At 40.2% G+C, this 13,309-nt stretch overlaps 1 protein-coding gene across 1 annotated transcript in view; it reads right to left on the bottom strand.

Annotated features, from left to right (window-relative positions):
- The window catches only part of znrf2b (zinc and ring finger 2b), a 64,524-nt gene that overhangs the window by 7,740 nt on the left and 43,475 nt on the right, over positions 1 to 13,309 (bottom strand). Inside the window, exon 3 of the mRNA XM_042489765.2 lies at positions 3,220 to 3,325. Within this exon, the coding sequence (XP_042345699.1) occupies positions 3,220 to 3,325 (106 nt within the window). The remainder of the gene's footprint in view (positions 1 to 3,219; positions 3,326 to 13,309) is intronic.

Consider the following 13,309-nt stretch of genomic DNA (forward strand, 5'->3'; position numbering starts at 1 on the left):
TGCTCACCAGAAAAAGATGGATGGCCTGACGAGAATGAGGCGGCTGGAGGGACAGACGAACAATACGGACAACCTGAAAACATAATGCCTCCAGCCACGGCTGTCACTGGCATGGATGCATAACAAACAGTAGAACAACTCTTCCTCAGGTGACTGAGAATGTCAGTGCGGGACGTGATCAGACTGTGTCAGCAGAAAAGTCCCTCGGCAGTTACATAGAGAGGGATATTAACAGCACAGCTGCAGAGCATAACCCCCTCATTACAAAGATGACTACACATTTGAGAGTTCAGTGGCGCAAAGACCATAGGCACAGCTCTACAGAGACGTGGAAAGAAGTGATATGATCAAATGAGTCATCCCTCACTGTATTCACGATAAGAAGGTGCGTGCATATGCGGCGTACACCAAGAGAACGGTACAGAGCTGAATGCTTGACCCATACAATCTCAGCAAATTGATGAAGCGATGGACTTCATAACTTGTTTTTAATTAGACAAGCATTCACAAGTGATGCTCTACTGTGTGTCACATTTTATTGTCTTTTGCAAGTGATTTGTTTTTTGTGTAGTTTCCTGTTATTGTCTGTCTTGTGTTTTCATTGTATCACTTTATATCATTTGTTTTTGTGTGTATTATTTGTTGTGTGTGTGTCTTTTTTTTCTTGTATATTATCATATTATTGTGTTGTGTATTTGCTCTGACTTGCTGAGGGACTGCAGATGCAAATTAGCTCTAAGTTAAAATCTGGTATGGTGCATCAAACATTAACATTTATGTTTTAAACTGTACATGGACCCTTTTAAATAAAAAAACACAAATAGCATCATAGTGTGTCTTGGTGGTCACTGAATGTAGCACATGATACACACATGATAATACCAGGTATAAGCAGGCTCTAAATGCTTTAAAGAGTAGGGGAATGATATGAATCATATGGCCATAAAAGTCACCAAATCTCAATCTGTTGAACACCTATGGGAGATTTTGGACTGACATGTTTGACAGCACTCTCCACCTGAGTCATCAAAACACCAAATAAGAAACTTTATTTAGAAAGTTAGAAAGAAAGAAAGAAGCTGTTCTGGTGGTCCAACATCTCATGTTGGGATAAGTGCAGTCAAATCATGGAGGGAAAGTAATGCAAAAAAGACTAAGGCTGTGTTCGAAATCATCCACTCATTCACTCACTCCCTATCCACTACATCGTGTATATGATGTAGTGAACTACATCATATATATCCCATCCATGTATCCCATCCATGCAGAGCCGCATTTCTTCGGCCGGAGAACAGCTGGTTGTGCTTAACACGAAGCTTAATAAGCTTCTCAACATCTTCATCAGTCCCTTGGAACAAGAAACAGAAAAGCATTTATTTTTCTAACACACTGCCAATTGGGAAAAGAGAACAAAACGCTATGATCAGATGTGAGCGGGTGTGCGGGTGTCTGCTCCTAGCTAGAGCTGCAACTACCGGCAAGCCCTAGCATTAGCCTTAGCGTTAGCGTTAGCTCGCAGATACAAATAACAAACCGGATGCTTCTCCACCAACAAATCCGCTCGTTATGACAATTCGCAACCCTTAAAAGGCCTAAAACCACGCCACTAAAGTATTACACGCATCAAATGTGTATATTGTAATGTTACTTAAATTTATATGCAAAAGCGGCGGTTGGTGCGGCGGCCATCGTCTCCTTCTTCTCCTCTTCCAAAACACGACCGCATTGCATTGTGGGATACGGAGCACAAAGTAGTGTACATTGCTTGTTCACTCAATTTTGCGGTGCATTGTGGGTGTTTTCTCGTCCACTACATAGTGGATAAAATTAATCGCGGAGAATTCGAACAACACTACAAAATGGCGAACACACTATATAGTGCACTACATCCGTGATAGGGGGTGATTTCGAACACAGCCTAAGGCTGTGTTCGAAATGACCCCCTATCAATGCACCGCAAAATTGAGTGAACAAGCAATGTACACTACTTTGTGCTCCGTATCCCACAATGCAATGCGGTCGTGTTTTGGAAGAGGAGAAGAAGGAGACGATGGCCGCCGCACCAACCGCCGCTTTTGCATATAAATTTAAGTAACATTACAATATTCACATTTGATGCGTGTAATACTTTAGTGGCGTGGTTTTAGGCCTTTTAAGGGTTGCGAATTGTCATAACGAGCGGATTTGTTGGTGGAGAAGCATCCGGTTTGTTATTTGTATCTGCGAGCTAACGCTAACGCTAAGGCTAATGCTAGGGCTTGCCGGTAGTTGCAGCTCTAGCTAGGAGCAGACACCCGCACACCCGCTCACATCTGATCATAGCGTTTTGTTCTCTTTTCCCAATTGGCGGTGTGTTAGAAAAATAAATGCTTTTCTGTTTTTTTTTCAATGTATGCTTTTCTGTTTCTTGTTCCAAGGGACTGATGAAGATGTTGAGAAGCTTCGTGTTAAGCACAACCAGCTGTTCTCCGGCCGAAGAAATGCGGCTCTGCATGGATGGGATATATTCTAGTGGTGCATATTCATCAATAAAAGAAATTTCAGAATTCATATTTGTCATTCCTGATTGAACATTACATTTGTATTTTTTAGTGTTTGAGGGTACAGAAATTAGGGCTGCAACAGGTATTTATAGTTGAATAACCATGGCGCATCTGCTGACGCAACCACGTTCAGGAAATTACGTGTAGTGTCCGAATTCTCCTCCCGTCGTTCCCTATATCGTGTATATGATGTAGTTCACTACATCATATACACGATGTAGTGGATAGGGAGTGAGTGAATGAGTGGATGATTTCGAACACAGCCCATGACTTAGAATATACCCACTTGATTTGTCTTACTCAGAATGCTAATTGCCATACAGTAGAATAACTAAAGCAAGTAAAACCTGTTTTAATGTACATAAGGGTGCAGTCAGAAAATAGTGAATCTATCATCTAAGAGACGAATACCCATGTTCGAATTGAATCTTGCAGCTAAAGTCAGCAACACTAGAGACAGTCAAGGCTTCCACTAACGCCACTAAAGTGGTCTTTGAGATTGTTGGATTATCTGTTGTTATAAATATTATGAACTATAGTCATTTTAAATTGCATGTGGAACAGGCTGTGATACATTGACCCACCCCTAATTGGAGGAATAACACTCAAGTTTCTTTCTCATATGAAGGGAAAGAAATACATAAGCTACATAATTTTCCTAAACAGAGCTTCATACCCTTTATGGTAGATGCAGAGGCAGGGCAGGCGAGCAATGGTGTCTCCCTGTAGCAGCTCCTCCAGGCAGATTGCACATTCTCCTGCATCCTTGGGCAGGACGTCCTCTGTAAGACAACAGACACATCACAGACATCAATAAAGATTATAGGGCCCTTTCATAACAAAACATTTTTTGTCATGTTAAATTGTTATACTGTATTTTTTTACTTGGCCAATAAATCAATGATCAGATTGTCATTACTTGTAAATACTGATATTCATGGTATCTTTCATGAACATCTCTCATTGTGTGTGTGTGTGTACACACACACACACACACACACACACACAATTATATAATGGTATATAAGCACAATATATCAAAATAATGTAAAAATAATATAATGCTTATGAGTGGTCATAATATAGTATTGTTACATAGTGGTATAAATGATATAAAGCAATGTGTCACCAGACCAGTAGTAATAGTAAATACAGTATACATAATATTGCAGGCATATTGTTGTAACAGAAGATCATATCAAGATCACAAGATCAAAATCCTACGTCTCCACCATGATCTTCATATTGTTTATGCATGCTGAAGATGTGACTGTGGTGTTTCAGAAATATCCCTGAAGGCAGCATTCATCTGTTAGCTCACATTTAAGTCTATTCCTATCAGTGTTAATACACTCAGTCTGGGCTGAACGGCCACCAGGAAAACTCAGCCCCTGTTTACCATCTGTGTGTGTGTGTGTGTGTGTGTGTACACTCAGCTCATTCATCTTTCCCTGTTGTGCATAACATTGGTCTGGGTCTAAAGTGGAAGTCAGTGTGCGCACCATTAAACCCATCACCTGCAGCAAAACACACAGTCATTAGAACTGGCCTTATGTAACACTGGATTAACCCACATAGGCCTGGAAAAGCTAGTTATTATGGACTACAGCACATGGCATCCAGCTCAGCTGAGGGGAAAACATCCCCTGACGGGGCCAGTCAGTCGTTCACACAGTCAGAGACAGACAGAGACATGATAATAATACTGACGCATGGTGCACATATTGGCATTGTTCTAAATGTTTGTTTTTGGAGCTGAGCATTATTGTCCTCCACACCCTGTCAATACATGCAACGGAAGACACAGTGAGAAAGGAAGTGTCTCAAATCCAACAGACTACTGCTGGTCCACATGATGCAAAATAGTACAAGAAGATTTCTTCTTATTCCCACTTATTGCTAAAAGGAACTGCTGTAAAACTATAAATACATTTGTTTGAGAGTCACACACACTCCAAATTGAGTCTGTGTATTATCAAAAGCTGAATCATCTTTTCCAATAAAATCTGGAAAGTCTACTTTTTTGTTTGTTTTTGCATGCTACTTATGTGTACAGGGAGGCAGCAAGAGGTCAGCTGGAAAAAAAAAAGCCTCTAACACACGTGATCAACTGCTTTTATCAGAAAAACTTGAGCGTACAGTATGTGCCCTGTAAGCAAATATTCTGATGCCCAGGAGTTAGGATGTGGTTAGCATAGCCTAGCTTAGCACAAAGACTGAATGATGATAGATGTTTTTATTGCTGTCATTTCCCCCCGTTTCCAGTCTTTATGATAAGCTAGGCTAATCATTTGTGGAGTATTTATAATCTGTAAATCAATAAATTATTTTATGTGAGCATCAAACCCCCATGAAACGACTCATTTCACTATCTAGATTTAAGCAATCCAGTTCGATAACATTTGGAAAGTCTAAAAGAGCTGCAAGATTACATATTTTAGACTGCAATTAAAGCTATTGATGCGCTAAACCGGAAGTCAGTCCCTCCGCCATTGGAAGTTTCCTGCTTGGGTACAACAAGGCCCTGTATCCGACACTGTATCCAGATTCTTGAAACATCCATAGCTATTAAAGAACAAAAACTGATTTAAAATATGTTTATGGAAACATTTTAGGTGTGAAATCAGCAATATGGTAACAGAACTGAAATATATATATTCGATCAGCACTGCCTAGTTTTGACTTGTGATCATAGTTAGGTCTGAGTTTCAGAGAAAGAAGGAGGTTGATAGAGGGAGGTTCAGACAAGTTCACACATACTACCCACACTGGTATAATAAAAAGCTGATTGAAAACTGGTGAAGTATTCCTTTAAGACTGCCTGCTCTGTAGACTATAATCAGATGTAGGTACAAAAACTTGTATCTGGTGCTTATGGAAAACAGGAACCAGAAGGATAAACAGGAGGGAAATGCAGGCACTCCAAAAGTGTGAAAAACATGAAAAATACAAGGAAGAATTACATGAAGGAACCTCAATAGTTTTTATTTTAATCATTAAAAAAAAAACATGTTTAAACCACTTCTAATTTTCATCAGGGCTTTAAAAACATGAAAACATGACTGTTTTCAAAGCTCTGACAAAGACCAGAGTGGTTGAAACATGTTGGATTTTTAAATGATTAAGCCACTACAACAAAGACTTTTTTTTTGTAATTCAGCTTTTTTTCATGTTTTTCTCACTTTTCGAGTGCCTGAATTTTATTCCTGTTTATCCTATTCCTTTCAGATGTTTTATTGGAATTTTAACTTCAATATAACATCTTATTTGATATTGGTCACACATACCACTTAACAATGCTGTAAAGGTATCTGCATTCAGCCCAAAAATATAAAAATATATCCTTTATGAAAAATATTTTGACAACCCTAATAAAAAGCCAGACAAGAGTCAAAAAGTGCCTCGCTGACCTTTGACCTCTGTAATGACCCCGGCAGGAAAGATCAGGGATCAGCAGCGTGCAGCTTTTACTGCAGCGCGTTGACCTCTGAGCTGCAGTTTCTCTGTTGAGGGTGTTGACTGGAATCAACAACTTGGCTGTGACAGAGTCATCAGTCTGTTTCACAGCAGGTTGTAAATCTTAAACAAGGTCATGAAAAATCTCAGGCGCTACAATGACGTCCTGCAGACACACACACAGACACACACAGACACACACACACACACAGGGAGCTGTGATGTATCATGAACCAGCAGCAGATATATTTAGGGAACACAGGTTTGTGTGTGTGTGTGAAAATAAACTGTGTTTCAAGGCCAAACCACAAGTCGTATCGACGTGAGGTGAGGGGAATTTTCACTGATATCTTTTCCTGTTTCTGCTGCGCTGGTTTCCAGCAGTATCAGTCTGACTGGCTGTGTCGATCATCATCAGACAATGTCAGTGGCAGATGGCCCCATATATGCATGTGGTCTTGGGCGGCAAATATGCATGCTTATATCCTGTATTTGATCTGATTAATTAAAATGACGCAGGTAACACTTTACTAACATATCCGATTAGACAAAGAAACATTACGCAATTTGACTTTGCAAAAAAAGACTACACCGTTGATATATTGCACAAGCAGCTGAGTGTGTGTGTGTGCGCGTGCGTGTGTGTGTGTTAGTGTGGAGGGGAGGGGAGGGTTATAGTGGAGGGCAGTCCTTGGATGGCTAAAGGCAAACAACTGAGAGAAACATAAACACGCTGATTACGGATCTTCAGGGTCATATGAGTCAGTGAATGTGTGTGTGTGTGTGTGTGTGTGTGTTAAGCATGCAGGCAGACAGTAGGAAGCGATTATCTTATTAGAATGGCCACAAACACCACAGATCAGCGGTAATCGCTGGGCCAAGTGACCATTATGTGGACACACTCAAATTCTCTCTGGTAAACAAGTTAGCATGAACTGTCTTGTCTTTACACCATGTCCACCTATTTAAAGACAGTTTACAGGACTCAGTGTCATCAGAGGACATGTTTATAGTATTAGCAAAAGACATGTAGGACACACAGATCAAATGCCAAATGCTACCACATCTCTGTTTAGCATCTTAGCATGACAGCATATCTGTTCTGACTAATTACAATGACGCATAAGAAGCCTTTCAAGTAAACACTATTAGCATGCTAGCTAACATTTGCCAATGACATATACTCATGTGATGTGAGGGGCTAAGGGCAGAGGGATGTCGTACACTGTAAAGCCCTCTGAGGCAAACCATGTTTTGTGATAATGGGCTATATAAATAAAACTGACTTGACTTGACTTGACTTGACATGTTTATAGCATTAACAAAAGACATGCTGGACATGGGTCATATGCTAGATGATACCACATCAGTTAAGCATGATAGCATGATAGCTAACACTGTATAGATGCATGTTCATAGCATTAGCAAAAGACATGCTGGACACATAGGTCAAAATGCTATGTTACCACATCTTTCTTTAGCATGCTAGCATGATGGCATTGCTAACATTGTATCTGTTCTAACTACAATGACACAGAAGCATCACTACAATCACTACTGATGCACAATAATGATTATTGATCATCAAAATTATTGAAATGATTATAACCAAATATAACTGACATCACTACAGATAACACAATAAAAACAAGAACAGTTTTGACTTTAAAATGGACATTTTGTTTTCAAATGAAATGCTCTGACAATCTGAAAATCAGAGTAAGTTTAAATTGTATCACTCAAAAAAATATAAAAGGTTTTATACAACCAAAAGCCTACAGCTGCCTAGTCTGTAGATAAAACACTGCCGAATACAGATAGATTGACAGATAGATAGATAGACTGTTGTGACCTCTGGAATATTTTGTGTTTTGAAGATAGAAACAATGAATACATCAAGATACAGAACAGATCTTCAGCTTTCATACACACAAAAACATTTAATTCTAGCTTCTTCCGTTCCTTTTTTATCATCTGAATTTGTGCATTTTCATAAAAAAACGACATTTCAGACAAAAAGCTGAGACAATAGCATTAGAGCAAAATCAATTTCATTTTTAGATTTTTTGTGTTTTTTTCCCTCTTATTTTCTTGACAACTTGAACTGTACAAAAAAATGCTGAAAATAATATTCTGTGCGGAACATTCCCCAAAATGTCAGGACTCCTTGGCTCTGTGGCTCCCTCCTTCAGAGTGGGCTATTTATTGGCTCTTGTGGCCCCTCAGGTGGAGAGTGCCCTTAATTGGCCCTTGTGGCCAATTGAAGATGCTGGTTGGTAATGAAAGGGTCCACACAAGTGGGCCATTGATTGGCCATTGTGGCCCGTCAGGTGGAGGAAGCTCTTATTTGGCACTGGTGGCGACTTAGAGATGCAAGTAAGTAATTAATGGCCATCAATTGGCCCTTGTGACCCTGTGTGCAAGTATGGCCACCCCGCCCCCCCCGCCCACCTCCTGACGTACATTAGTGGCACCTCAGCAGCAGACATCCTTCAAAATTTCTGCTGAAATTTTCTAGTTAAACATCCTATTACAGTTTTAGCAGTAACATTGAGGGTAGCATTGTGAAATTGTAAGGTCAGCAGACAAATGTAATGGAGGCCAGTGCTCAAGGACTTCAGAAGCTAAAGTACAATGAGAGAAAAGGAAGTTGAGAAATTGGGAAGTTTAGAGAAAATAACAGATTCAACAGTTCATTGAACAGTTCACTCAGAAAGTGCTACAGCTGTAAGACAGCTTTTGTTGTGATGGCTCTGCACTCAGAACTTTGATTTTAAATCCACCATGACTGAGTTTCACATTTTTATTTGAAGTTGTTAACATCCAAATCACATGAGTAACTTACAAGTTAACATTTTTAGGTAGTTGGATAGCTTACAACTAATTGTGATGTACTTTCATCTTCAGTCTGGTCTTCAGCGAGTAAATCAGCTTCTCTGTTGGATTGATTGGATTGGCTGCTTGTGCTCTATTGTTTGTTAAATCGTTGTTGTAGAAAATGGCAGACTGTGGAAAATGGCCTTTCAGTAATACATTGTTCACCCAGTACAAATGAGAAAACCCAGAAAACTTTTTGTGTTTATAATCAACACTTAAACCTCATCATAGTTTCCAATGAAACACATGTCACAATGCTTTCTTAATTTCAATATTAAAGTTCCAGTGTGTAGATTTTACAGGGACATATTGGTAAAAATGGTATATAATATTCACAAGTATGTTTTTCTTTGTTTATAATAAACTGAAATAAGAACCTTTGTGTTTTTGTTACCTGAGAAAGAGCTGTTTATATATACATACTAAGTGGGTCCTCCTCTATGGTAGCCCAGAGTAGACATCAAATACTGACTCTAGATAGGGTTTTTGTGTCTGTCACTTTAGTTCTCCTACAGTCACAAACAATCAATCAATCAATCAATTCTGAAAATAGAAATTGAAGTAGAGTGACAACCAGAAGAAATTATAGAGATGTCAGTGAATTATGTTTAAGAGTCACCGATTAAAACTCACTACCTGAGTCAGTTTGATTAAAAAAAACCCCAAAAAAAACCCCCTCTTTTTTTCTAGCCTACTGTGATCAACATTTGTAAGCTATAGATGCAAGGCACTTCTATGTGTTGGCAAATTTATAAACACATGAGCAAAAAAAAAAAAATAGCTTGAAATTAATACAATCAATACAACAAAGAAAAGGCATAAAAACATTTATTGGTGGGTGAAACCTGTGCATTGGCCATCGTATAACTTTGTGTTATGACCTGAGCAGTACCTTTCTAAAATGGGTTTAGAAGATGGTGTGAACTGAGAAAAGCCCATTACAGTAGTACAATCCCCTACAAGTAAAATATGTTTTAGCTGTAGTGAAAAGCTGATTGTCATTGTCTTAATTCAGGTCAGAAAACATGATTTTGGATTTGAGTTTCTGTTTTCAGCTACAAGAATCCTGAAGGATTAATTGCCAGATGACAACCTGGGAATGACTGTTGGTTTAAATGCATGTCACATTGATTTGCTCCATACTAATTACATATTTATTACATTAAATTATGCACAAATGTAGTGACGTATATTGAATTGTAAAGCACACCTGTGTATTTAATGTGTTATGTAACATTCACTCAAGATGGAAACTCCAGTTAACTTCTACTTGAGTTCACTTGAAGAACAGGTTCGGATTGAGTTTTGTGATGAAGTGAAACTTACACAAAGTTCCACCGAGGGGAAACTCCACCTGGTTATCCAGGAGGATGCTCTCGCCAACTTTCTTGATCTGCTCCAAGAAAAGAGGGGGAACACTGACTGGACCCAGGGAAGACAGAACCTTCAGAAGGAGATAAGTGGCCTTAAAGCCCAGCTACGTTTAGCTCAGGCTGAACTAAGCAGCTCTCCAGTCAGCGACCTTAAGGCACAACTGGATAAGACCTCCATGCTGCTCAGAGACACCAAAAAAGATCTTGAGCAGCACACCAAAATCAACGAGGACCTGCGTGCTGAACCCGAGCAGGTGAAGGCAGCTTACAAAGGCCTTCATAATGAGCTCAGTGCAGTAACGCAGGTGGAGTGCAAGACGGCTCAAGCTCAAGAGCAGCAGAAGCTTTTGACAGCCATCAGCAACCTTCACATCCAGTTAGAGCACATGAAGGGCGAGAAAAAGGCTCTTGATAGGGAACTGGATGAAAAGAGGTCGTATCTCCGGACTAATACCAAGCTTCTTGCTGAGGCTAAAACAAACATGGATTTGGTAAACCAACTGAAGTTTGGGCAGGTTGAAGCTCGGCAATGCCTTGAGCACCAGGCCAACATTATAAGGCACATGCAGTTCAGATTGGGGCAGGCTGAAGAAGAGAAACAGGCCTTTCACAGAGAGTTGGCGGCAGTGAGGTTTGAGCTCTCTCGTAACAAGGAGCTTCTTTCATTGGCTGGAACCAACGCAGAGTTGGAGCTGGAAAGGGCCCAGACTCAAGAACGTCACGAGTTGGCGATGTCCACCATCAGATTCCTAGAGGACCAACTAGAGAAGGTCATGGAAGAGAAAGAGGCCCTACAGAGCAAGATTGAAGAAATGAAGTGCGAGACCGCAGAAGTTACATTGATGTTTAATCACAAGAAAGACATCATAGAAGTACTTGAAAACGATCTAGCGTTTGAGAGGACTCTACTTAAAAACCTGCGGCAGGAAGTAAGTAGGGATGACAAAGCTCTGTGGAAAGAAAGGGAGGAGGCCAAAAAGGTTGCTGCAGCCTTAAAAAAGGCTCAGGATGAACTTGAGATGGACCGCCTCTCCTTCCAGCAGGAGACAGAAAAGATCAGAGCTTCCTGTCAAACTCAAGTGGACAGAGCAGAAGAAGAGAAGATCAAACTGATGGCTGCTGTGAAAGAGGCTGAGCAGGAGCTGAACAGTAAACTGCTCCAGTGGCACCAAGAGAAGTCTGCTCTCACTGCACACATGGAAAAACTGCGGGAAACTCATTTTGCTGAACTGCGGACACAAGAGAATAACAACAACATCCTTGTGTCTACTCTGAAGGCAAAATTTGGAGACAAGCTGCAGAGTGACTACCTCCAATGGCAGCAGGAGAAAATGTCCCTGCTGCAGGAGACACAGAGAGCCAAAGCCACCTATGAGGCTCAGCTGGGAGACCACGAGCAGGGGAACAACACCCTCAAGGCCGCTCTGACCAAAGCAGAGCAAGAGTTGCTGAGTCATCGCAACATGTGGCAGGAGGAGAAGAATTCCCTTCTCCAGGCCACCAAAAGCCTGAAAGAGACTCTGCAGGAGAAGGAGCAGGCCGAGGGCTCCCTGACCTCCCAGCTGGCAGAACTGCAGAGCTAGATTGACAAGAAGAAGCGAAAGAAGTGGTTCAAGTGTTTCTAATTCTTCTTCTAATGCGCATTAGTTCTTGTGCAGATTAATCACAGTCATGACTCTTAAGCCCCAGAAAGTGAGTTTTTGGGGGTTAAGACTCGACTTAACACCAGAGAGTGACTTTCTGGTGTAAGATTGGGCCACACAATAACTAATACGCACACACACACCTGCCGCCGCCCCCACCTTTGTGTGCATTAGTTTTTCATTACTCGTGAGGACCACTCTTAACCCCCAGAATGTGACTTTTTGGGGATCTTGACATTTGGTCCTCACAATTAAAAAATTACTAATGCACATACCCAGCCATCCGAGGAGAGGGGATCTCTCTTTGAATTGCCTTTCCTGAGGTTTCTTCCAATGTCCATTAGCTTGTTCTGATGGCCATTGGGAGTTTTTCCTCATCTTCTTAGAGAGCACGGGCTGGGCACCTGTTGCTGATCTGGGTCTATCAGGCCCAGCAAAACACCTTCAGCAACACAAGTGTTTTTATTTCTTCACAATTTTTCTTTTTCCTCTTTAAAAAAATTAAAAACAAAAAAAATTATGTCATATTTGTATGTCCGTTGTTGAAAAGCTTCACTACAGTCATATTTTATATTGACTGCCTTTGTTGGTAAATAATCTGTGTATGTTTTTGGTCAAATACTGCTATTCTGTCTAGGGTTATATGTTGGTTATCCAAATAAAATTAATCTGTCTGAAGAAGGTAAAGATCTTAAGGAAAGGCAGCTTTATCCAGAGTCTTTCGAACATAGTTGCAATTTCTTCAATTGCAAAAGTTTTATGGCAAAGAAATGAGTCACAGTATTTTGAAAACACAATAAAGAGAAAAATATTAATTAGAAAAAAATACAATCAAAATGATGACCTGACCTCGATTAACCTCTTGTTTCTTAGTTTCAGGTAATGGTGGGCAATGCAACAAATCAAATAACGTTAACGATAAATAATGATATCAATTGTGAAATAACTTTTCCAAGATTGAAATACGAGAAGTAGTTGATAGAATGTCGATACAACGCATTCCAGCCATGTTTTGACAAACAACACGAACAGTCGATGATAATAAGAATAGCTCTGTGGCGAACCAAATGCAGTGAAAAACTTTGACTACAGAATACAGCTGAGTGTTTGACAACCAAGTCCTATGTGCTTCCACAGTGTTTCATTATCACGGAGCAAACAGCTGATGGTTTGACAGCAGTGCAGTGAGACAGACAAACGTGCCTTCTTTAGACATCTACAGACTACTTTGTGATAGTTTCAGGTTTAATCAGTTTTTTAAAACAACAGGACACATTGCTCTGTGTCTCATCCAGCTGCTTGTGCTGAGCTCTCATTGTTATTACGAGGGGCAGATGTAATGTTTTGGGGACCTGGAACCACATGCTTATTACCTTGTTTTCATCCTTTCTCTAACTGGGAATGTTAGCAAACTGTT

This window comes from Plectropomus leopardus, chromosome 11 (genome assembly GCF_026936395.1).
Source record: "Plectropomus leopardus strain MGB_pleo_1.0 chromosome 11, ASM2693639v1, whole genome shotgun sequence".
NCBI classification, from domain to species: Eukaryota; Metazoa; Chordata; class Actinopteri; order Perciformes; family Serranidae; genus Plectropomus; species Plectropomus leopardus.